This window comes from Schistocerca piceifrons, chromosome 8, assembly GCF_021461385.2.
Source record: "Schistocerca piceifrons isolate TAMUIC-IGC-003096 chromosome 8, iqSchPice1.1, whole genome shotgun sequence".
Classification (NCBI taxonomy): Eukaryota; Metazoa; Arthropoda; class Insecta; order Orthoptera; family Acrididae; genus Schistocerca; species Schistocerca piceifrons.
The window spans coordinates 38891408-38917517 of record NC_060145.1 but is presented as its reverse complement, the minus strand read 5'-3'; the positions used below and the strand labels follow the sequence as shown (position 1 = coordinate 38917517).

Sequence of the window (26110 nt, the reverse complement as noted above, 5' to 3'; positions counted from 1 at the left end):
CATAAAAGTAGATTTTTGAACATGATAACTATAAGAATGAAAACAACGAAGTGAATGGATCTGGGGCGTGATTTATGATGTGCGCAGACTGAGAACAAACTACATTACTGGCCATTAAAATTGCTACACGAAAAAGAAATGCAGATGATAAACGGGTATTCATTGGACAAATATATTATACTAGGACTGACATTTTCACGCAATTTGGCTGCATAGATCCTTAAAAATCAGTACCCAGAACGACCACCTCTGGCCGTATTAACGGTCTTGATACGCCTGGGCATTGAGTGAAACAGAGCTTGGATGGCGTGTACAGGTACAGCTGCCCATGCACCTTCAACACGATACCACAGTTCATCAAGAGTAGTGACTGGGGTATTGTGACGAGCCAGTTGCTCGGCCACCATTGACGAGACGTTTTCAATTGGTGTGAGATCTGGAGAATGTGCTGGCCAGGGCAGCAGTCGATCATTTTCTGTATCCAGAAAGGTCCGTACAGGACCTGCAACATCCAGTCGTCCATTATCCGGCTAAAATGTAGGGTTTCGCAGGGATCGAATGAAGGGTAGAGCCACGGGTCGCAACACATCTGAAATGTAACGTCCACTGTTCAAAGTGCCATCAATGCGAACAAGAGGTGACCGAGACGTGTAACCAATGGCACCCCATACCATCACGCCGCGTGATACGCCAGTATGGCGATGACGAATACACGCTTCTAATGTGTGTTCATCGCGATGTCGCCAAACACGGATGCGACCATCATGATGCTGTAAACAGAACCTGGATTCGTCCGAAAAAATGACGTTTTGCCATTCGTGCACTCAGGTTCGTCGTTTAGTACACCATCGCAGGCGCTCCTGTCTGTGATGCAGCATCAGGGGTAACTTCAGTCATCGTCTCAGATCTGATAGTCCATGCTGCTACAAACGTCGTCGAACTGTTCGCGCAGATGGTTGTTGTCTTGCAAACGTCCCCATCTGTTGACTCAGGGATCGAGACGTGGCTGCACGATCCGTTACAGCCATGCGGATAAGATGCCTATCATCTCGACTGCTAGTGATACGAGGCAGTTGGGATCCAGCACGGCGTTCCGTATTACCCTCCTGAACCCACCGATTCCATATTCTGCTAACAGTCATTGGATCTCGACCAACGCGAGCAGAAATGTCGCGATACAATAAACCGCAGTCGCGATAGGCTACAATCCGACCTTTAATCAAAGTCGGAAACGTGATGGTACTCATTTCTCCTCCTTACACGAGGCATCACAACAACGTTTCACCAGGAAACACCAGTCAACTGCTGTTTGTGTACGAGAAATCGGTTGGAAACTTTCCTCATGTCAGCACGTTGTAGGTGTCGCCACCGGTGCCAACTTTGCGTGAATGCTCTGAACAGTTAGTCATTTGCATATCACAGCATCTTGTTCCTTTCGGTTAAATTTCGCGTCTGTAGCACGTCATCTTCGTGGTGTAGCAATTTTAATGGCCAGTAGTGTAGTTGCCATCACTGTACGATGTTGGTACAACTTTCTGTTTGACTCCCTGTTCGCTTCTTGACGTATTGCTCTTGGTTTTATTTTATTACTTGTCCAAGATATGTCTTTATAATTGAACTGGTGGCGAAATTTGAATCGACCTTTTGGTTTATTTTTGTTGACTTTCTTCAGCTCTCTTTCCTTCGCCGTTTTTGAACTGATTCCACATTTTTCATAAACCTCATTTATTATTTCAATGACGTGTCGGAAAGGCTGACAGGTTAGCTCTTCAAAAACCGCCGATATTTCGACAGGAAATCCGACTGCCATTTTCAGGGCATAAGCTGCCGCCTACCTGCGAGTCCTGCGTTTTAGAGCTATGCCCGGTGGGGCTACGCAGCGCCTGTACGTAGGTCCCAGTGGCAGTCGGATTTCCTGTCGAAATATCGGCGGTTTTTGAAGAGCATTTACCACAAAACATTCTAACGTTGTACAAGCCGGGAAAAACTTGTTAGTCACATGTCATTTATGCCTTGTATAGTCTTAGTTAATGAGTGTTAATCACCTGATGGTCTATAAATTTCAGGATATGCACATCCCTGCGTCCTAGGTTGAAACACAAATTTATCTTTCCAAATGCTTCCTTTCTTGAGGAATCCCCTAGATGTTGAAAAAAAAGTAGGTGATAATTCGTCGAGTGAGAAAAAATGAAAGTATGTCAATTGTTAAAAAAAAACCCTTAAATTGTAGTCCATGTTTTCCAGTTCACATTTTCTTTATGTTCTTTATCTGGAGTCAATACAGGGATGATTCCTTCATAGCCATTCTTCCTCACCCCATGCACTTCTCACGCCCATCCGTACACCACTAGTTGATGGCATTATTAAACGAAGGTGAGGCAGCATTCATATTAGGATATTAAAAATAAAAACACCATCAGGCAGTAAGTGAAATTTATTTATTACCTCTTATGTAAATTAATAGTTACAGGTATACCATTTACTAATGTGTAAGCCATTGCCCATTGCTTGAATTACTTTTTGAATATGACTCCTGTCAAATGATGCCCCCTCTGCACAACACATTCCTCTAGGCGGCGTTGGAAGATTTCCATAACTCGGCGTAACGTATTCCCTGGGACATTGCCGACGGCATTTCTGATGCAATCTTTCAACTCAGGAATGGTGGCACAATGTGTTCGGAACACCTCTTGCTTCAGGTAGCCCCAAAGGAAAAAGTCTGCGCATGAAAGGTCAGGTAAGCGAGGCGGCCAGGAAATGTCACCAAAACGGGAAATTACTCTACCGGGAAATGTCTGTCTCAAGAAATCTATGCAAATTCCGGCTGTATGCGAGGTCGCCCCGTCTTGTTGAAACAATAATTGTTCCACATCCACATCGACCATACCTAACTGGGGAAAAACGAAGTCTTGGAGCATCTTTAGGTACCGTTCACTGGTGACAGCTACAGCCACACCGCTGTCATCCTCAAAGAAGTAACGCCCAATAATCCCAAAGGAAGCAACTCCACACCACACTGTGACACGAGAATTGTGCAAGGGCTTGATGTGCAGTTCATGCCGGTTTACATCACCCCAGTAACGCATATTCTGTTTATTCACTGAACCACATAACTCGAAATGAGCTTCATCTGACATCAGGATAGTGCGCAACATTTGTGGATTTTGGCGAAGGAGATTACGCACGGTTAAGCAGAATGTTTCGCGTGAAACCCAATCGCGAGGCCTGATTTCATGAACAATCTGCAGCTTATATGGGTGAAAATGGAGATCTTCGTGCAATATTCTCCTGAATGAGAGATCGGACATATGCACAGTTTGCGCATGACGACGGGCAGATCTTTTGGGGCTGCACAATAATCTTGCACTAACGTTTTCCACGGCTTCTGGTGTCCGCACAGTTCTTTTACTTCTTCCCGGTTTGCCATTGCAAGCAGAACCTGTCGTTCGAAATGCACGTACCCTCCTCGCAATGGTTCGTCCATCTGGAACTTCCCCATGACGTCCCAAGTTGAAATGTTGTCGAAATAGACGCTGGGTAGCAATAAGACCGTGCGGTTCTAGGCGCTTCAGTCTGGAACCGCGTGACCGCTACGGTCACAGGTTCGAATCCTGCCTGAGGCATGGATGTGTGTGATGTTCTTAGGTTAGTTAGGTTTAAGTAGTTCTAAGTTCTAGGGGACTGATGACCATAGATGTTAAGTTCAAATGGTTCAAATGGCTCTGAGCACTATGGGACTTAACTTCTGTGGTCACCAGTCCCCTAGAACTTAGAACTACTTAAACCTAACTAACCTAAGGACATCACACACATCCATGCCCGAGGCAGGATTCGAACCTGCGACCGTAGCAGTCGCGCGGTTCCGGACTGAGCGCCTTAACCGCGAGACCACCGCGGCCGGCAGATGTTAAGTCCCATACTGCTCAGAGCCATTATGAACGCTGCCGCACGCTGTTACAGTAAAGAGAAAATAAGAAGGAAGATAAACTAGAAGATCGACGCGATTAGGAATTGCTTCATCTGCAGCAGGTGAGAGACTATGAGCGACTCTTCAAACTACGTCACCTCAGAAAAATTCCTACTGCCACGTAAACTGAAAGCCACTTTCCGATACATCTTTACGAGACGACGATGTCATTTTGATATCTTCCAAAGTTCAGGGACGAGAAACTGTAGTCGAGCAGTAAAACGACAAACCAATGTTCGTGTAAGACGTCCACCTCTACTGGATTACTCGACTATACTATAAAAAAACAGCTTTTTATCGTTTTTCCCGGTAATTTATAGTCTATTTGCGGTCAAACTCATACCGTGTAAGCCCTAAGAAAAGCTGCGAATCTTGTTGAGAGACAATAAGTACTAGCCAAAACAGTTAAGAGAGGAGAAAAACGGAGTGGAGGGGAGACTACCAGACTAACTTTACTGGCGCCACTTCACAGCAGTATCTTTAAAATATACAGCATCTGATTATTGTCGAGTATCTTTCAAAAGCGCAGAACAAGCGATACTATATAGACCATAAAATTGCGCTGCTTTGAACCAAACGTGAGACAATCAGCCGATCGGAAATGGGGAAAAAATGCGTAAACTGTCGTAAAGTACTGTGTTCATAAATCGGCGTAGCAGTAACAGCGATGTATAGGATCAAGGGCACGCACAGGGCAGTTCCCTCCAGAGCGACTGGTTTTTCCCTCAAGCTTGTGTAAGTCGGCAGCCACGTACTCCGGCCTTCATTGTGGAAAAAAGTGAGCTCGCCGAGTTGTACAACGATAGATCATATTTCTTTTGTTGCTTGCGATGCACCTGAGCCTAGTGTATGATGGATGTGCTTCCCAGGTGTGACAAAGGACTCCTTAAAGATGCGGCGCTGGAGAGGGACAGAGGGTTAGCTGTGTAACTTTAGAATGTTGGTGTTATCTGTAGGCCTTTGGGACAGTGACACACATTTCCACTGGAGAATGTCGCTTGGTGTTCAGATCCCATATTATACGCTAGTTTCCATGAATTAGGGAAAAAAATGACAGTACAGGAGTAACTCTCGAAAGTGTAGTCAATTGAGATGAAAGCTACGTTTTTACACGGTAGTGTCACACAAAACTAACACATTCAAAGCAGAAGCGACACAAACGGCTATTTTTCTTAAAAAAATATTGGCGTTTGTAGTCCGCGATATGCAGGCACCAGGATATTCTGCAACTGTTACATCTACTGATCGGTAGACTCATATGGAAACGTGGCATGCAATGTTTAACGCTTCCGTCGACAAAAAGTGTTCTTTGTAATGTTAAACACTATATAGGTTTCTAAAAGCAGCGTATGTACCTCATTCTGTGGGAATGTGGAATGTCTTATGCGGGGCAGACTATTAGAACAGTCCAGGAAAGGTGTAACGAGCATCAGCGACAAACCCCACTAAAACATTCGAGCAAATGAGCCCTCGCCGAGCACTGCCTTAGGTACTATAGTGGAATGAGATAGGGCGAGACTCTGTATCGTGGTACAAATGCCATGCTTCTAGGACAGTTTAATTAGGGAGTCTACCAAACAAAGACATCAAAAAACCTAATGAACCGGGACGGACGTTTGATTTAAGCGAATCCTGGGACACGACACAAAATTTATGAGCACCACCAGAGCTAGAAAATTCTGACAGAATGAGCATCAAAGAGCGCCACCAACGATACTTCACATTCGGGTTGAAGTGCAGGCAGCGAGTACACATAATAATACAACTTCATAGCTTGCAGCAACTGCAAATGGTGAGTGGGTCTGTCGTCGAAATATCGTACACAGAAATGAACATATCGATTGAAAAACCGAAATTACACCATAGCTCAAAAAGTTGTTCACGAAAAATACGTTACAAGAGACAGATCGCAGCCGTCTGTAGTTATATTTCAGACCATCTTGATGTTCCAACTTCAATCCTATAGACAATGTTTCTGATACTACTCACTTTTTTTCTACTGCCACTTGTCTTGTAATAACAACTTCGCAAGAAGAATGGGATTTACTTCCCCGCTCTTATAATTTTAAGGATTGTAGCAAATTGTGCCACCATAGAACAAGCTACAGAATCAAAAGCAGAAAATAGTGAAATTCAATCTATTTGAGCGGTGCCATCAGAATTTATAGGACTCTACGAAAAGATTCATTCGTACATCACTTTTGTAGGCTAGAAGTATGGGAAGAGTTCACATTGTCTGAAGAGTCAATATAAACTGCTTAAGGTAGTTTATGCACCACTATAATTAGTTACATGATTTGTGTTTTTTCTTTATTATCTAGGCCCTCAGTCTGGAACCGCGCGACTGCTACGGTCGCAGGTTCGAATCCTGCCTCGGGCATGGATGTGTGTGATGTCCTTAGGTTAGTTAGGTTTAAGTAGTTCTAAGTTCTAGAGGACTGATGACCTCAGATGTGCTCAGAGCCATTTGAACCATTTTCTTTATTGGAAAGCTCTTTCTCAGTGTTAATCTCTCGGTCAGCATCATCATTTTTTTGTGTCCGATAGGTCATATATCAGATGCACAGTGTAAGGTGATGTTTGTGCGGCAGTGTGCGAGCTCATCGGTTTCCCTGCTGTAGCCTGTAGATCGGCTTTAATAGCAGCTGGCATATCCAGTCAACGTTGCTGATATGCAGGGGCTTGCCGACGTTTGTCGCTTGTTGGTGTATGTTAGCTTACTATAGGTGGTTATGCCCTAGCTAGTAGTGTCTTTGGCCGCTTATGATTCCACCTACGGTTGTGATCATAGTTTCCCAGAGTAAGGAAGACAGAATTGTCAGTGTCTCGAGTTTCTGTACAGTCGTGTGGCATGTTTCTTGAATACTTTCTTGAGGGTTTCAAGGAGGTATTCATTGTGAAGATCCACGGCGCGTGTGTAGCGTGGACCGTTGTTAATGATTCGTAGCACTTTGTTCTGTATGATCTGCAGGCAGCGCAGGCGTGTAGGAGCTGCATATCCCCAGACGGGAGCTGCGTACGTCATCAGAGGTCTAATCAGTGTCGTGTAAATGGACCTCGACACCCTCCTATTCAGTGTGCTTTCCCTGTTGAGCATCCGGTAGAGTTGTTTCAGCCTCGCGTGCGCTCTGTTGGTAACGTCTTCGATGTGGTCCCCCCATGTAAGTTTCCGGTTCAACCAGGCACCGAGATATCTGACTTTCTTTCGGAAACGTATTGGGCGTGTATATAGTGTTATCTGTCTACTGTGTTGATGTTTGCTCTGTAGTTTCGGTCTGCGTGTAAACAGAACTGCTTCGCACTTGTCGACGTTTACTTTAATACGCCATCGTCCCAACCAAGGCTCGGCAGTTCTGAGTGTCGCCTGTATTCGTGAATTAATGTTCGACGGTTTCCAATTTTGCGCAAGGATGGCTGTGTCATCCGCGTAGATGGCTAACGTCGAGTTTTGTGTTGCTGGGAAGTCGGTAATGTACTGGTTGAACAAGATGGGCCCTAGGATGCTTCCCTGGGGCACTACAGCTTGGATACCGTGTTGTGTCGTTGTTTGCCCTGCACGTCAGTGTAGAAATATATGTTCGATAGTTATGAGTGTATGAGTCCGTCCGGGAAACCAGCTTCGCTTAGTTTGCGTATAAGGCCGTTGTGCCAAAAACGATCGAAAGCTTTTTCGATGTCCGCTTCCGGGAGCATCTTACGAGCTTATTATACCGGGTTCAGTAGAGCAAGCTATGTCTCCAGTCTGTCAACACGAGCCGATGTTTCATTTCAAACTTGGGCTTTGCACGAAATGTCACTTTACGACAAGAACTGTCGTCAGCACGGGAAGATGCGCGTCGAATCTTCGAACACCACAGAGGCACCAGCCGCCACCATGAGGCACAAAACATTGAAGATCTTCCTCATAATGGTCGCTGGTTGTCAACAACAGCAGCTGATGATCGCTGCCCACAAATCATGGCTCATAGGTACGACCAGGAGAGTGCAACAGGACCCTGTGCTGCATTTCTCGAGGCAATTAGGAGGGATTTTTCGTTCCAGACAGTGCATAACTGACACAACGTAATCATTTTCGTCTCTACGTGTCCATTGAGAGCGACAGTACAAGTTTCCCAGCTCCGTTGTGCCCGTAAAAGGTGGACAAGGGAACACCAGTTGTTAGAAATTGCGCTCTACAAATACTACGGTTCGGCAGTTTCGGCACACTACATAAATCATGTAGTAAATGGCAGGAGGATTACCGGTAATTTGGTGACATTGATAGGAAAAGAAACGTAAATGGATCTGTAAGAGTGAAAGTGGGAGCCGACGATTTCTTTTCGTTTTTTGTTTATTGGGTTGTTTGTTTCACACATAATTACAACTGCACATCATTCAGTGTTAGTCCATCGTATATTTCATATCCTTCAGAATATAAATCCCATTTTATAAATAATAAAAATTAGCTGATCGCCTAATCTCTGCGCTTTTATGTAGCCAAAGCAAGTACGTTTGATGTATGTGCAGTTCATATGCACAAACGTATATACTGTGATACAAGACAAGAGTTTCCTGTTATTATTGATAAATGGGAAAGTTATTTATCAATAATAGAAACATGTTTTATGAAAGTTCCTTCAAATATTGAGGCGATATTTGATACATTTCCGTTTTGAGTTTTTTTATTTTACTTTTTTTAGAGGAAATTGCGTTTTCTAGCGCTATATGATAAATCTGTATTGGTTTCTTTATTTTTACTACAAAATGCCTCTGCTTCAAGTTACAAATCAACAGTTTTCGAATAAACCCAGAATTAAACATTGACAACTTCAATTTTGCTGTAAATATTGCTTGTTTTTAAGTAAGAGACAGAAGAATAACTATATAGAACAAAAATATTTCGTAGGTTACGCTGCCCTTTATAAGACCTCACTCAGTTTCTAGACAGTTTACCGCTTCTGGTTCTTGGGGGAATCTACTAACAGTGATCGCAAATAGGCGATAGTTATGAAATAACCCCCGATAGGTATGCAACAGACTTAACGTAAGGATAATGCGGGTATGGCCTTAACTGACCAAAGCTACTAGTTAAACTACCGTAGTCTACACTTACTTATGGTAGTCTAAGGTAAACTACGGTAGCCGGCCGCGGTGGTCATGCGGTTCTAGGCGCTCAGTCCGGAACCGCGCGACTGCTACGGTTGCAGGTTCGAATCCTGCCTCGGGCATGGGTGTGTGTGATGTCCTTAGGTTAGTTAGGTTTAAGTAGTTCTAAGTTCTAGGGGACTGATGACCACAGATGTTAAGTCCCATAGTGCTCAGAGCCATTTTTTTGAACCTACGGTAGTTTTACAACTCTACCTGCTGTTAACTTTGGATCGATGGTGTTGAATTCTTTTCGTCGATGTGTGCAGGACTTGTCTCGCGCCAGATAATCGTCTTAGAAGAGTTTAGAGGTGCACAAGTACAAATGAGAGTTCTTAGCAAGTAGAACACAGCCTCTGCAGGTAGGTGGGTGAGTTATGTTTAGGCCGGAGTCATGTAACAGATGTCAACACCCATGATCGCTATCGAGTATAATACGAGAGTTGTGCAATATCCGAACAGGATCCTGTTGTCTAGCCCCACAGCTGTTGGTTCGTCTTTAAAGACGATACTGAAACGAAATATTGCACCAACATCGTGATCAGTTTACTCCAGGAGTCAATAATCAACGGAATAGAAAGTCCTGCTATGTCTGATGTAAAGATCCAGATATGCTTGCATTCGGTTTAGACTAGCAGTTATTCGTCGCAGGAAACCTCTACATATAGTAAATGAATGAAATCAAGAGGGCTCGAGGAGTAACTGAACAGTATGATAAAGAGGGCACAAGCACGAGGTGGATCAACATGCTACTGAATAGTACCCATCAGCAATTTTGATTTCACAGGCGTACAAAGATATACACTATCGAACAGACTGCCTTTATTGTGGATACTTTTTCTTTGTATCACATTAAAATCTTTATATTAGTGTCATAAGCCGTATTCTTTCATTCCCTTTTCGCCTTGAATCTTAGCCCAGATAAACCTCATATATATGCAGGTGCCGTCGTTTTTTTTAGCAGTCTACGTTGGAACACACTGCTGGTGGAGAAGAAGGGAGCAACGGGATATGTCACAATTGTTTTCTTGGAAACCCATCCTCTGCCAGTCGTAAGCCTGTGTCAAAGATTTCTGTAGAAGATTGGACTCCAGAGTACCATCACATAAAATAATGAAAACAATGACTCTTCCGATTTTGATTAGTTTAATAAATTTTTTAACTTCAAATAAAATTGTTGCAGTAGATTTCTGTAATAATTTTGAGTATTCTATTGTGTTCTACCAGCGTGACAAGTTCTTTCAACATGAATTTCAAGCAAAGACTCTTGCTGCCATCTTCAGGTTACTGTTGAGGTGCCGCCTGGGTGTTGGGGTATCGATAATAGAACGAAACGTCGTACCAGCCCATAATTCATCAGCAATAACCCGAAGAGGGAAGCAAGTCTCATTGAGAAAATACGTGCTGACTCAATAAATACAAACAGTAGAGCAGAGAATCGAAATAGAAATTAACTGACAAGATCTCTGCTAACATATACTGTATTGGTACGTACCAATGTTTGATACTAGCTTTTTATGCAGTTTGATACATCTGCAATCGTCTGAGTTAGATGATGCACTGGTTAATGCACTGGACTAGCATTTACGATAACGAGATGCAGTTCTTTGCACTGCCATTCGTGTTTAGCTCTTGCCTGGTTCTTCTAAATCGATTAGGTCAAATGCTGGGATGCGTCGTTTGAAATCAACAAAGCTGATTCTCTTTCCTATCATTGCCCTATCCCAACTTGAGCTCTGTGTCCAGCGAATCCATTGTTAATGGATGGTAGCCCAGGGTGAACTGATCTTTAAGGGCAAAAAGACAAGAACACATGTTTACTACTAAATAGGATATTGAGTGTTTCCTGAGGGTAGTAGAGGCGCTGTAATTTTTTCGAGTGATTTATGCCCTGAACATGTTCTACAAACATGCATATTCAGCAGATCCACAATACAGATATCATACTCAAAAATAGTGTCAATTTCTTTTCGGACCACCTCACACTATCACTACTTACTTGTTAGTAATACACGTCCAATCCAACAAAAACGTGATCTATGTCGTCCGTTGGTACGCCTTCCACCAAAATGGATGGTATAGGCTGCTCATCTACCAAGTATCTAAATGCGTGATACCAGCGAAAAGTTCAGCTGCTCCATAAACATTATCGACCAGAAGTTGCTGCCAAACCACTGTTACGAACTGATTTATGCAAGTTTATTACTAATTTACTGTTCTAAGGTGCTGCAAGTGGAAAGTTATGGAGTTCTGAATGGTTCTCAAATGCTAAATCTCACTTTAAATATGAGTGTGTGTGGCGTCTTTAACTCCATTTGGTGTTGTGATGTTTTTACGGGTTTGGTGCGATTGTCAATTTTCGTTGTTTGGTAATAGTTAATTTCCACTTTATCATAGCTTAGTAAATTCCACTTGACGCTTTTACGCCCTGTTTCGTACACTTTTCCCCATTTATTTGTGCTCAGAATTTCACTCACACCTCGTGATCTTGTGCTGCTGACCATTTCACATTCATAAAATATCTGATTTTCTAGATACATTTATCGTCAATCATAATCGCTACGTACATTGGGGCATTTATTGCTAGACTCCACGAACTTCGTCAAACCGTGTATGGAAAAATTCCAGTTTCAAGGCCTTCCTTGGCACGGACTCAGCGCCTGATTGGAAGGCAACCACACCTACTTACTGCGCTGTGTGGTTGCACGTCTGTCTTGCCTAGGCGCACAGGTGCATAGCGAAGCGCACTCCGTGTCACACCCCATGTTTCCTGTTCCAGTCGCGAATGGTTCACTGGAAGGACTGCTGTTAAGCGTCCGTATGAGCTGGAATCTTTCTAATTTCCTCTTAAAGGTATTTTCGCAAGGTATATTTAACAGTAAACAATGTATTGGTTGATTATCGTAGCAATGTACTCTAGTGCAATTTTACAAGTAAACCATATCTGGATGCGCGATGTCCGTCTTCCAGCGGCTGCCTCTTGAGTAGGGTGAATATTTATGTGATGTGATCGTGTTTGTTTCTGCTATCAATTCTACCGGGTTAGAGTGCCTGACTAAGAAGCAATGTCAAGTATCGGTCGAATGAGTAGTTTTTAGATTACCACCTACCACCACGGTGGGCTATAGCTCTTCAGTTTCGTTCCAATGAATCTCAGCCTGGCATCTGTCTTTTCTACGATTATTTTTATGTGGCTGATCCACTCTAAATTGTTCTTTAAGGATGCTTTCAGATATCTGATGAATGTTTGTTTCCAGCGATTTTTCGACACTCGCGTAATCAAGAAATAGGCGTTCTTTCACCTTACATGTGTCAAATACATAACATTTGTTTATGTTGAGGGTCAAATGCCAATTCCTGGATGGGTTGCCGATCTTCTGCAGGTCTTCCTGTATTTCGCTACAATTTTCTAGATGTCAGTTATAAGAGTCGAGGGACATGAAAGGGAAGCAGCGGTTGGGAAGGGAGTGAGACAGGGTTGTAGCCTCTCCCCGATGTTATTCAATCTGTATATTGAGCAAGAAGTAAAGGAAACAAAAGTTCGGAGTAGGCATTAAAATCCATGGAGAAGAAATAAAAACTTTGAGGTTCGCCGATAACATTGTAATTCTGTGAGAGACAGCAAAGGACTTGGAAGAGCAGTTGAACGGAATGGACAGTGTTTGAAAGGAGGATATAAGATGAACATCAACAAAAGCAAAACGAGGATAATGGAATGTAGTCGAATTAAATCGGGTGACGCTGAGGGAGTTAGATTATGAAATGAGACATTTAAAGTAGTAAAGGAGTTTTGCCGTTTGGGGAGCAAACTAACTCATGATGGTTGAAGCAGAGAGGATATAAAATGTAGACTGGCAATGGCAAGGAAAGCGTTTCTGAAGAAGAGGAATTTGTTAACATCGAGTATCGATTTAAGTGTGAGGAAGTCGTTTCTGAAAGTACACTCCTGGAAATGGAAAAAAGAACACATTGACACCGGTGTGTCAGAACCACCATACTTGCTCCGGACACTGCGAGAGGGCTGTACAAGCAATGATCACACGCACGGCACAGCGGACACACCAGGAACCGCGGTGTTGGCCGTCGAATGGCGCTAGCTGCGCAGCATTTGTGCACCGCCGCCGTCAGTGTCAGCCAGTTTGCCGTGGCATACGGAGCTCCATCGCAGTCTTTAACACTGGTAGCATGCCGCGACAGCGTGGACGTGAACCGTATGTGCAGTTGACGGACTTTGAGCGAGGGCGTATAGTGGGCATGCGGGAGGCCGGGTGGACGTACCGCCGAATTGCTCAACACGTGGGGCGTGAGGTCTCCACAGTACATCGATGTTGTCGCCAGTGGTCGGCGGAAGGTGCACGTGCCCGTCGACCTGGGACCGGACCGCAGCGACGCACGGATGCACGCCAAGACCGTAGGATCCTACGCAGTGCCGTAGGGGACCGCACCGCCACTTCCCAGCAAATTAGGGACACTGTTGCTCCTGGGGTATCGGCGAGGACCATTCGCAACCGTCTCCATGAAGCTGGGCTACGGTCCCGCACACCGTTAGGCCGTCTTCCGCTCACGCCCCAACATCGTGCAGCCCGCCTCCAGTGGTGTCGCGACAGGCGTGAATGGAGGGACGAATGGAGACGTGTCGTCTTCAGCGATGAGAGTCGCTTCTGCCTTGGTGCCAATGATGGTCGTATGCGTGTTTGGCGCCGTGCAGGTGAGCGCCACAATCAGGACTGCATACGACCGAGGCATACAGGGCCAACACCCGGCATTATGGTGTGGGGAGCGATCTCCTACACTGCCCGTACACCACTGGTGATCGTCGAGGGGACACTGAATAGTGCACGGTACATCCAAACCGTCATCGAACCCATCGTTCTACCATTCCTAGACCGGCAAGGGAACTTGCTGTTCCAACAGGACAATGCACGTCCACATGTATCCCGTGCCACCCAACGTGCTCTAGAAGGTGTAAGTCAACTACCCTGGCCAGCAAGATCTCCGGATCTGTCCACCATTGAGCATGTTTGGGACTGGATGAAGCGTCGTCTCACGCGGTCTGCACGTCCAGCACGAACGCTGGTCCAACTGAGGCGCCAGGTGGAAATGGCATGGCAAGCCGTTCCACAGAACTACATCCAGCATCTCTACGATCGTCTCCATGGGAGAATAGCAGCCTGGATTGCTGCGAAAGGTGGATGTACACTGTACTAGTGCCGACATTGTGCATGCTCTGTTGCCTGTGTCTATGTGCCTGTGGTTCTGTCAGTGTGATCATGTGATGTATCTGACCCCAGGAATGTGTCAATAAAGTGTCCCCTTCCTGGGACAATGAATTCACGGTGTTCTTATTTCAATTTCCAGGAGTGTATTTTTATGGAGTGTAGCCATGTATGGAAGTGAAATATGGACGATAAATAGTTTGGACAAGAAGAGAATAGAAGCTTTCGAAATGTGGTGCTACAGAAGAATGCTCAAGATTAGATGGGTAGGTCGCATAACTAATGAGGAGGTATTGAATAGGATTGGGGAGGAGTTAGTGGCACAACTTGACTAGTAGAAGGGATCGGTTGGTAGGACATATTCTGAGGCATCAAGGGATCACAAATTTACTTTTGGAGGGCAGCGTGGAGGGTAAAAATCGTAGAGGGAGATCAAGAGATGAATACACTAAGCAGATTCAGAAGGATGTAGTTTGCAGTAAGTACTGGGAGATGAAGAAGCTTGCACAGGATAGTGTAGCATGGAGAGCTGCATCAAACCAGTCTCAGGACTGAGGACCACAACAACAACAACATATTAGCGGAATTTATTCTGTATATCCTCGTAATTTCTCGTATCTTATCTTCGTGGTCCTTGCGCCCTGTGTATCTTGGGGGCAGTAGAATCATTCTGCAGCCAGCTTCTATTGCCGGTCCTCTACATTTTCTCAGTAGTGTTTCTCGAAAAGAACATCGGCTTCCCTCCATCGCCGTACGGGGTAGCCGCGCGGTCTGGGGCGCCTTGTCACGGTCCGTGCGGCTCCCCCCGTCGGAGGTTCGAGTCCTCCCTCGGGCATGGACGTGTGTGTTGCCGATAACGTAGGTTAGTTTAAGTTAGATTAAGTAGTGTGTAAGCTTATGGACCGATGACCTCAGCAGTTTGGTCCCATAAGACCTTACCACAAATTTCCAATTTTCCCTTCCCGCGATTCCTATTTGAGTTCCCGAAGCATCTTCGTAACAATTGAGTGTTGTTCGAACCTACTGGTAACAAATCCAGCAACCCACCTCTGTATTGATTCGACGTCTTCCATCAGTCCGACCTGGTACGGGTCCCAAACAATGGAGCAATACTCAAGAATAGGTCACACCAGCGTCCTATTTGTGGTCTCCTTTAAAGGTGAACCACTCTTTCTTAAAATTCTCCTAATAAACGGAAGTCGACCATTCGCCTTCCGTACGACAGTTGTCACATGTTCGTTCCATTTCATATCGCTTTGCAACGTTAGGCCCAGATATTTAAACGACGTGATTTTGTCAAGCAGCACATTAGTAATACTGTATACCAGAGGTTTGTTCTTGAATGAGATTTTCACTCTGCAGCGGAATGTGCGCTGATATGAAACTTCCTGGCAGATTAAAACTGTGTGCCGGACCGAAACTCGAACTCGGGACTTTTGCCTTTTGCGAGCAAGTGCTCTACCAACTGAGCTACCCAATCACGACTCACGTCCTTTCCTCACAGCTTTACTTCTGCCAGTATCTCGTCTCTTACCTTCTAAGCTTTCCTGAAGCTCTCCTGCAAACCTGGAATCTTATTCTGGAAACATCCCCCAGGCTGTGGCTAAGCCATGTCTCCGCAATATCCTTTCTTTCAGGAGTGCTAGTTCTGTAATGTTCGCAGGAGAGCTTCTGGAAAGTTTGGAAGGTAGGAGACGAGATACTGGCAGAAGTAAAGCTGTGAAGACGGGGCGTGAGTCGTGCTTGGGTAGCTCAGATGATAGAGCACTTGCCCGCGAAAGGCAAGGGTCCCGAGTTCGAGTCTCGGTCCGGCAAACAGTTATAATCTGCTAGGAAGTTTCAGGGTTGTTCTTACTAGTCGCCCTCATTAACTTACATTTTTCCACATTTAGGGCTAAATGTCATTCATCACACCAATTAGAAATTTTGTCTAAGTCGCCTTGTAACTCAAATTCGATGCCCCACCGTACACCGCAGCATCATCAGCATACAACGGCATATTGCTACCCACCCTGTCCGCCAAATCATTCACGTATATAGAGAACAACAGTGTCCTATCACACTTTCCTGAGCAATTCTGACAATACCCTCGTCTCTGCTGAACACTCGCTGTCGAGGACAGCGTACTGTTTTCTATAATTTAAAAAGCCTTAGAGACACTCAAATGTCTGTGAACTTATTCCATAGGCTCGTACTTTCGTTAACAGCCTGCAATGGGGAACCGTGTCAAACGTATTTCGGAAATCAATAACCATGACATCTGCCTGTTGCCCTTAATCCATAGTTCCAAGTATACCACGTCAGAAAACGGCAATCTGAGTTTCGCACGAACTAACCCATGCTCATTTGTGGACATAAGTTTCTCAGTCTCAAGAAAATTGAAGTAATTGCCGAAGCAGTACAAACTATGTCATAAGGCTACAGCGGGTGAATCACCCAAAAATTGCACTGCAAATATTGCAGAGGTGGAAAGTGCTATTGATGTGCGGTTTTCACAGAGTGGATTGGCACTCAGGGGCTCGTACTGTTAGCCAATAAACAGATTGTAATAATTGTTCTAAAGTGTATTTTTTGTGCAAATACAAACTTTTTAAATGGAACAACGCCTAATGGAACAACTAAAAGTAGGATAAGTTAGAATTTCATTGGGGTTTTTTGCACGATTCTAGTGCCAGATGTCGTATTTATAAAAGTTTCGCACACCGACACTTGTTTGTGCCATTCAACCTACGTAGTCGCCAGGTACTGTGTTGTTATGTTTGCTAACAATGTGACTGTGTCTTCCTTGAATGCACCGAGACTTGTTAGTCAGTTATGGTGTGACAGTCCAAATAGTAGTTCGTCAGTGGATGATGGCATTTGTTGTTTGTTGTTGTTGTGGTCTTCAGTCCTGAGACTGGTTTGATGCAGCTCTCCATGCTACTCTATCCTGTGCAAGCTCCTTCATCTCCCAGTACCTACTGCAGCCTACATCCTTCTGAATCTGCTTAGTGTATTCATATCTTGGTCTCCCTCTAAGATTTTTACCCTCCACGCTGCCCTCCAATACTAAATTGGTGATCCCTTGATGCCTCAGAACATGTCCTACCAACCGATCCCTTCTTCTAGTCAAGTTGTGCCACCAACTTCTCTTCTCCCCAATCATATTCAGTAGCTCCTCATTAGTTATGTGATCTACCCATCTAATCTTGAGCATTCTTCTGTAGCACCACATTTCGAAAGCTTCTATTCTCTTCTTGTCCAAACTATTTATCGTCCATATTTCACATGGCTACACTCCATACAGATACTTTCAGAAACGACTTCCTGACACTTAAATCTATACTCGATGTTAACAAATTCCTCTTCTTCAGAAACGCTTTCCTTACCATTGCCAGTCTACATTTTACATCTTCTCTACTTCGAGCATCATCAGTTATTTTGCTCCCCAAATAGCAAAACTCTTTTACTACTTTAAGTGTCTCATTTCCTAATCTAAGTCCTTCAGCATCACCCGACTTAATTCGACTACATTCCATTATCTTCGTTTTGCTTTTGTTGATGTTCATCTTATATCCTTCTTTCAAGACCATGTCCATTCCGTTCAACTGCTCTTCCAAGTCCTTTGCTGTCTCTGACAGAATTACAATGTCATCGGCGAACCTCAAAGTTTTTATTTCTTCTCTATGGATTTTAATACCTACTGCGAATTTTTCTTTTGTTTCCTTCAATGCTTCCTCAATATACAGATTGAATAGCATCTAGGAGAGGCTACAACCCTGTCTCATTCCTTTCCCAACCACTGCTTCCCTTTCGTGTCCCTCGACTCTTATAACTGTCATTTGGTTTCTGTACAAATTGTAAATAGCCTTTCGCTCCCCGTATTTTACCCCTGTCACCTTCAGAATTCGAAAGAGAATATTCCAGTCAACATTGTCAAAAACTTTGTCTAAGTCTACAAATGCTAGAAACGTAGGTTTGCCTTTTCTTAATCTAGCTTCTAAGGTAAGTCGTAGGGTCAGTATTGCCTCACGTGTTCCAATATTTCTAAGGAATCCAAACTGATCTTCCCCAAGGTCGGCTTCTACTAGTTTTTCCATTCGTCTGTAAAGAATTCGCTTTAGTATTTTGCAACCGTGACTTATTAAACTGATAGTTCGGTAATTTTCGCATCTGTCAACACCTGCTTTCTTTAGGATTGGAATTATTATATTGTTCTTGAAGTGTGAGGGTATTTAGCCTGTCTCATACATCTTGCTCACCAGATGGTAGAGTTTTGTGAGGACTGGCTCTCCGAAGACCGTCAGTAGTTCTAATGGAATGTTGTCTACTCCCGCGTCCTTGTTTCGACTCAGGTCTTTCAGTGCTCTGTCAAACTCTTCACACAATATCGTATCTCCCATTTCATCTTCATCTACCTCCTCTTCCATTTCCATAATATTGTCCTCAAGTACATCGCCCTTGTATAGACCCTCTACATACTCCTTCCACGTTTCTACTTTCCCTTCTTTGCTTAGAACTGGGTTTCCATCTGAGGTCTTGATATTCATACAAGTGGTTCTCTTTTCTCCAAAGGTCTCTCTAATTTTCCTGTAGGCAGTATCTATCTTATCCCTAATGAGATAAGCCTCTACATCCTTACATTTGTCCTCTAGCCATGGGATTTACCAATGCGAAAAAAGCCGACATGCTCATGGTGTATGGAGAGCGTAGAAGGAATGCAGTTGATTCTTGTACAGTGTATGCGGCAAGATATCCCAACAGTCGTCAACCATCTCGGCACTTATTTATCAACTTCTTCAACGAGCTACGTAACAGTGGTAGTGTAACATCTAGACAACGTAACAGAAGAAAACAAGAGGCGATTGAGTGGGAGAAATTAATGTTCTTGCTGCTGTTGCAGTTGATCCGCACGTTAGCTCCCGCACAATCGCAAGAAGAAATGGCCTGTGTCATGAAAATGTCCTACGTATTCTCCATCGACATAGGTTCCATTATTTTCAAATCTGTCTCCATCAACAGCTGCGTGGAAACGATTATGAGAAGCGTGTTACTTCTATACATTAGAATTAAGACACGGCACTCTTGATGTATTATCTTCCTTGTTTAGTGATGAAGCCACATTTATCAATCACAGCCAGGTAAACCGCTGGAAGAAGCAATATCGATCTCTTGACAATGCCCGTAGGCTTCATCAAGTGGAACGTCAGCGCCCATCGAGTGTAAACGTGTGGTATGGGGCAGAGAAACATCAGCTTATATGCCCGTTATTCTTAGACGGAACACTGAACACGCACAGGAATCGCAGCCTGCTATCAGACCATCTTCCACGGATGCCAGAAGACGTTTCTCTGCAGATTAGGAGGAATCTGTTGTACCAGAATGTTGGGTGACCAGCCCACAGCACACGAAGTACTACAGCGTGTCATGACGAACCGTTTCCAAATCGTTGGATTGGATGTAGAGGGCCTGTACCTCGATCGGTCCATTCCGTGTATTTGACGCCTTTAGACTTTTACTGTGGGGAAAGCTCAAAGACGTTGCCTACAAGGACATATCAACTACACCCGAAGATCCACTATGTGATTAAAAGTATCCGGACACCTGGCTGAAAATGACTTACAAGTTCGTGGCTACCTCCATCGGTAATGCTGGAATTCAATATGATGATGGCCCACACTTAGCCTTGATGACAGCTTCCACTTTCAAAGGTATTCGTTCAGTCAGGTGCTGGAAGGTTTCTTGGAGAATGGCAGCCCATTCTTCATGGAGTGCTGCGCTGGCGATAGGTATCGCTGTCGGTCGGTGAGGCCTGGCACGAAGTCGGCGTTACAAAACATCCCAAAGGTGTTCTGTAGGATTCAGGTAGGACTTTGTGCAGGCCAGTCCATTACAGGGATGTTATTGTCGTGTAACCACTCCGACACAGGCCGTCCATTATGAACAGGTGCTCGATCGTGTTGAAAGATGCAATCGCCATCCCCGAATTGCTCTTCAACAGTGGCAAGCAAGAAAGTGCTTAGAACATCAGTGTAGGCCTGTGCTACGATAATGCCATGCAAAACAACAAAGCGTACAAGCCCCCTCCATGAAAAACACGACCGTACCATAACACCACCGCTTCCGAATTTTACTGTTGGCGCTACACACGCTGGCAGATGACGTTCACCGGGCATTCGCCATACCCACACCCTGCCATGGGATCGCCACATTGTGCACCGTGATTCGTCACTCGACACAACGTTTTTCCACTGTTCAATCGTCCAATGTTTACGCTCCTTTCACTAAACGAGGCGTCGTTTGGCGTTTACTGGTGTGACGGGTGGCTTACGAGCAGCAGCTCGATCATGAAATCCAAGTTTTCTCACCTCCCGCCTAACTGTCATAGTACTTGCAGTGGGTCCTGATGCAGTTTGAAATTCCTGTGTGATGGTCTGTATAGATGTCTGCCTATTACACATTACGACCTTCTTCAACTGTCGTCGGTCTCTATCAGTCAACAGACGAGGTCGACCTGTACGATTTTCTGCTGTACGCGTTCCTTCACATTTCCACGTCACTGTCACATCGGAAACAGTGGACCTAGGGATGTTTAGGAGCGTGGAAAACTCGCGTACAGACGTATGACAGAGGTGACACCCAATCATCTGACCACGTTCGAACTCCGTAAGTTCTGCGGAGCGCCCCATTCTGCTCTCTGACGATGTCTAATGACTACTGAGGTCGCTGATGTGGAGACTTGGCAGTAGGTGGCAGCACAATGCACCTAATATGAAAAACATACGTTTTTGTGGGTGCCCGGATATTTTTGGTCAGATAGTGTATGCAACGACATATTACAGCAGCTTATCCACTGAAATGCTAGCAGATGTGCAGCAGTCGTTCCACACCAGAGTGGAAGCTCGTATTGACGTGTCCGGCAGTCATTTTGAAAACGACGTGCGACGGTCAATTTTCTCGTTACTGGTCAGAATCCACGAACCTAGTGTATGCACTTGTGTTGGTCTATAGTGTGTCCTACCACATGTATTGTAGAAGTGTCAGTGTGGGAACTTTTCAGAATACGATATCTCATAAGCAACTACACTAGACTTCTGCAAGAAACGCAACTGACATCCTACTTTACCCAACTTTAAGTCTGTTAATGTCAATAGGCATTGTTTCTCTTAGAAAAGTAAATGTTTGCACAAAAAATAGACTTTCTAAGTATTATTCCAATAAGTTTTTTGGATAACAATGCAAACCTCTGACTGCCAATCCATTCTATGAAAACCACATAACGATAGCTCTTTCCAATTTCAGCAATATTTGCTGTGCAAACTTCAGGTGATTCGCCCTGTGTACTGGTAGTATTTTGTGTTTCTGTATCATGTATATATTTACAATTTATTTATTTTAATTAATTTATTTACTTGCGTATTCTTATTGCTAAAGGTGGTGATGCTGGCAGTTGCTGGGGCGCATGCGCAGTTCGACCTACCGTACCCCCTGCAGCTGGTGCGAGCCGCTCCCAGTGCAGTCAGCCCACAGCTATACGGCCCCCAGCCTGAGGCTGTGTCGCTCATCAGAGGCAGCACGCAACCAGGCGACAGCCAACAGCAGGTGAGGTGGCGGTCCAGGGGGGCCGTACTCGAGGGTTAATACGGAAAAAAAAAAAAAAAATCAACTAATGGTGGATGTCATTAAATGTTGCAGTCCTATATTCATATACACTATTCGCCATTAAAATTGCTACACAAAGAAGAAATGCAGATGATAAACGGGTATTCATTGGACACATAGATTATACTAGAACTGACATGTGATTACATTTTCACGCAATTTGGGTGCATAGATCCTGAGAAATCGGTACCCAGAACAACCACCTCTGACCGTAATAACGGCCTTGATACGCCTGGGCATTGAGTCAAACAGAGCTCGGATGGCGTGTACAGGTACAGCTGCTCATGCAGCTTCAACACGATACCACAGTTCATCAAGAGTAGTGACTGGCGTATTGTGACGAGCCAGTTGCTCGGCCACCATTGAGCAGATGTTTTCAATTCGGGAGAGATCTGGAGAATGTGCTGGCCAGGGCAGCAGTCGAACATTTTCTGTATCCAGAAACGCCCGTACAGGACCAGCAACATGAGTTCGTGTATTATCCAGCTGAAATGTAGGGTCTTGCAGGGATCGAATGAAGGGTAGAGCCACGGGTCGTAACACAGTTCAATGGAACGTCCACTGTTCGAAGTGCCGTCAATGCGAACAAGAGGTGACCGAGACGTGTAACCAATGGCACCCTACACGCAGCGTGATACGCCAGTATGGCGATGACGAATACACGCATCCAATGTGCGTTCACCGTGATGTCGCCAAACACGGATGCGACCATCATGATGCTGTTCAAAAAAATGGTTCAAATGGCTTTGAGCGCTATGGGACTTAACATCTGTGGTCATCAGTCCCGTAGAACTTAGAACTACTTTAACATAACTAACCTAAGGACATCACACACATCCATGCCCCAGGCAGGATTCAAACCTGCGACCGTAGCGGTCACGCGGTTCCGGACTGAAGCGCCTAGAACCGCACGGCCACACCGGCCAGCCATGATACTGTAAACAGAACCTGGATTCATCCGAAAAAATGACGTTTCGCTATTCGTTCACCCAGGTTCTTCGTTGAGTACGCCATCGCAGGCGCTCCTGTCTGTGATGCAGCGTCAACGGTAACCGCAGCCATGGTCTCCGAGCTGATAGTCCATGCTGCTGCAAACGTCGTCGAACTGTTCGTGCAGATGGTTGTTGTCTTACAAACGTCCCCATCTGTTGACTCAGGGATCGAGACGTGGCTGCACGATCCGTTACAGCCATGCGGATAAGATGCCTGTCATTTTGACTGCTAGTGACATGAGGCCGTTGGGATCCAGCACTGCGTTCCGAATTACCCTCCTGAACCCACCGATTACATATTCTGCTAACAGTCATCAGATCTCGACCAACCCGATACGATAAACCGCAATCGCAGAAGGCTACAATCCGACCTTTATCAAAGTCGGAAACGTGATGGTACGCATTTCTCCTCCTTACACGAGGCATCACAACAATGTTTCACCAGGTAATGCTGGTCAACTGCAGTTCGTGTATGAGAAATCGGTTGGAAACTTTCCTCATGTCAGCACGTTGTAGGTGTCGCCACCGGCGCCAGCCCTGTGTGAATGCTCTGAAAAGCTAATCATTTGCATATCACAGCATCTTCTTCGTGTCGGTTAAATTTCGCATCTGTAGCACATCATCTTCGTAGTGTAGCAATTTTAATGGCCAGTAGTGTACCAAGGTATGTTCATATACCAAACTCCCAAAAAGTCATGGAACTTTAAGGCTCTGTAGCCGTACTTGCTTGAAATACGATGACCAGCTCCAGGTACTGTTCCATGTTCATTTATTTGCCAACCAAGTATAGTCTGTTTGTAAACTGATGCGCGAGTAGTGCTCGAGGTGGGGGAGATGGCCTCTCCGAGAAGAACACTAAATTTGCAGAACAGCTGCACCAATTATCAGGTTTCTGTCTTGCAACACGTTGCTGCATTTGCTGATTTCTGTAGATTCTGTACATTTCTTGAGGTGGTTATAACAGTTGCTAATTTCCGTAACTCGTATATTGTTATTACCCTTAATGACAAATAATAAATACCCTAACACCCTTTCATGTATCTGAGCAATGCATCATCATTGATTTAAAAGGTGCTCAGTGGAAGGGCTGTTATCCATACATATTATAAAAATGTATGTATGTACGTACTAGGGCTTTTCGGAAATTAAGGAACGATAGGTCGCGAAATGGAAACCACAGTGAAAAATCAAAACTGTTTTATTTGCAACAGTTAGCTACAACTTCCAGCTGCGTATCTCCATAGTCGCCTATCCGACTTAGACGTTTGTGGTAGCGTTGTATCTACTTTCCAATACCCTCGTTATAGAAGGCAGCCTCCAGTGCTTTCCGCCCATTCTCTAAGCTGGCCTACAGCTCGTTTTCTGTGCCAAAATGTTGTCTTCATAGCCAGCGGTTCATGTGAGCAGAGATGAAACTCAGAGGGAGACAATTACGGGCTGTATTGTGGGTAATCAAACATCTGCAATTGAAAACGAAGCAGGAGCATCTTCAATGTCCCTGCAAAACGCGGCTGAGAATTGTGTTGAAGAAGAAAATGGACAACAGTTATGTAATGTTGGCTGCATAGCTTCAGGCGAAATTTCTGACCAGGCCGTCGTACTTGGCTGGAGACACTAACGTTCTAGGTATCTTTATGTACTCCCTGTGTGCTCAGAACTAAAGAGAACGACGTAACGAGATCGACGGGCATAGTAGAGACACTGACGAATACACCTGTGCAAAACTTCATCGGATTTTTACTGTGGTTTCCATTTCACGACCGATCGTTCCTTACTTTCCGAATAACCCTCGTATGTGTGTGTGTGTGTGTGTGTGTGTGTGTGTGTGTGTGTGTGTGTGTGTGCGTGTGTTTATTTCACATCGCGTCAGAAACCACTGGACGGTCTGCCGATTTCAACCAAACTTGGTATACACGTGCCCCAATGTCAGGCAACAATTGCTGTGGGGGTAACACCCAATTACCTTTCATATTTCAGGAGATATGTCAACATAAACACAATGAGAGGCATGGGAAGCTGCCGTAACAATGTATGACGTTTAAATGTATTACTTTTGTGCTATTGACTGTATTCTAAATATTTTTCGCATGCAATATCCACATAGGAAGCTGAAAGCACCTACAGAGGTATACCATGGTAACACATACATCAGGAGATACGACGTGATAAACAATGCATCATGCCTGACGTTTGAGTGTATTACTCCTGTACAACTAAATATACAGGGTTATTACAAATGATTGAAGCGATTTCAGAGCTCTACAATAACTTTATTATTTGAGATATTTTCATAATGCTTTGCACACACATACAAAAACTCAAAAAGTTTTTTTAGGCGTTCACAAATGTTCGGTATGTGCCCCTTTAGTGATTCGGCAGACATCAAGCCGATAATCAAGTTCCTCCCACTCTCGGCGCAGCATGTCCCCATCAATGAGTTCGAAAGCATTGTTGATGCGAGCTAGCAGTTCTGGCACGTTTCGTGGTAGAGGAGGTTTAAACACTGAATCTTTCACATAACCCCACAGAAAGAGGTCGCATGGGGTTAAGTCGGGAGAGCGTGGAGGCCATGACATGAATTGCTGATCATGATCTCCACCACGACCGATCCATCGATTTTCCAATCTCCTGTTTAAGAAATGCCGAACATCATGATGGAAGTGCGGTGGAGCACCATCCTGTTGAAAGATGAAGTAGGCGCTGTCGGTCTCCAGTTGTGGCATGAGCCAATTTTCCAGCATTTCCAGATACACGTGTCCTGTAACGTTTTTTTTCGCAGAAGAAAAAGGGGCCGTAAACTTTAAACCGTGAGATTGCACAAAACACGTTAACTTTTGGTGAATTGCGAATTTGCTGCATGAATACATGAGGATTCTCTGCCGCCCAGATTCGCACATTGTGTCTGTTCACTTCACCATTAAGAAAAAATGTTGCTTCATCACTGAAAACAAGTTTCCCACCGAATGCATCCTCTTCCATGAGCTGTTGCAACCGCGCCGAAAATTCAAAGCATTTGACTTTGTCATCGGGTGTCAGGGCTTGTAACAATTGCAAACGGTAAGGCTTCTGCTTTAGCCTTTTCCGTAAGATTTTCCAAACCGTCGGCTGTGGTACGTTTAGCTCCCTGCTTGCTTTATTCGTCGACTTCCGCGGGCTACGCGTGAAACTCG

At 44.6% G+C, this 26110-nt stretch overlaps 1 protein-coding gene across 2 annotated transcripts in view; it reads left to right on the top strand.

The window, feature by feature from the left end:
- The window catches only part of LOC124711154, a 145465-nt gene that overhangs the window by 62259 nt on the left and 57096 nt on the right, over positions 1–26110 (top strand). For both annotated transcript variants that reach the window (XM_047241060.1, XM_047241059.1), the window contains exon 2: positions 21721–21888. In XM_047241060.1, the coding sequence (XP_047097016.1) occupies positions 21721–21888 (168 nt within the window). The remainder of the gene's footprint in view (positions 1–21720; positions 21889–26110) is intronic.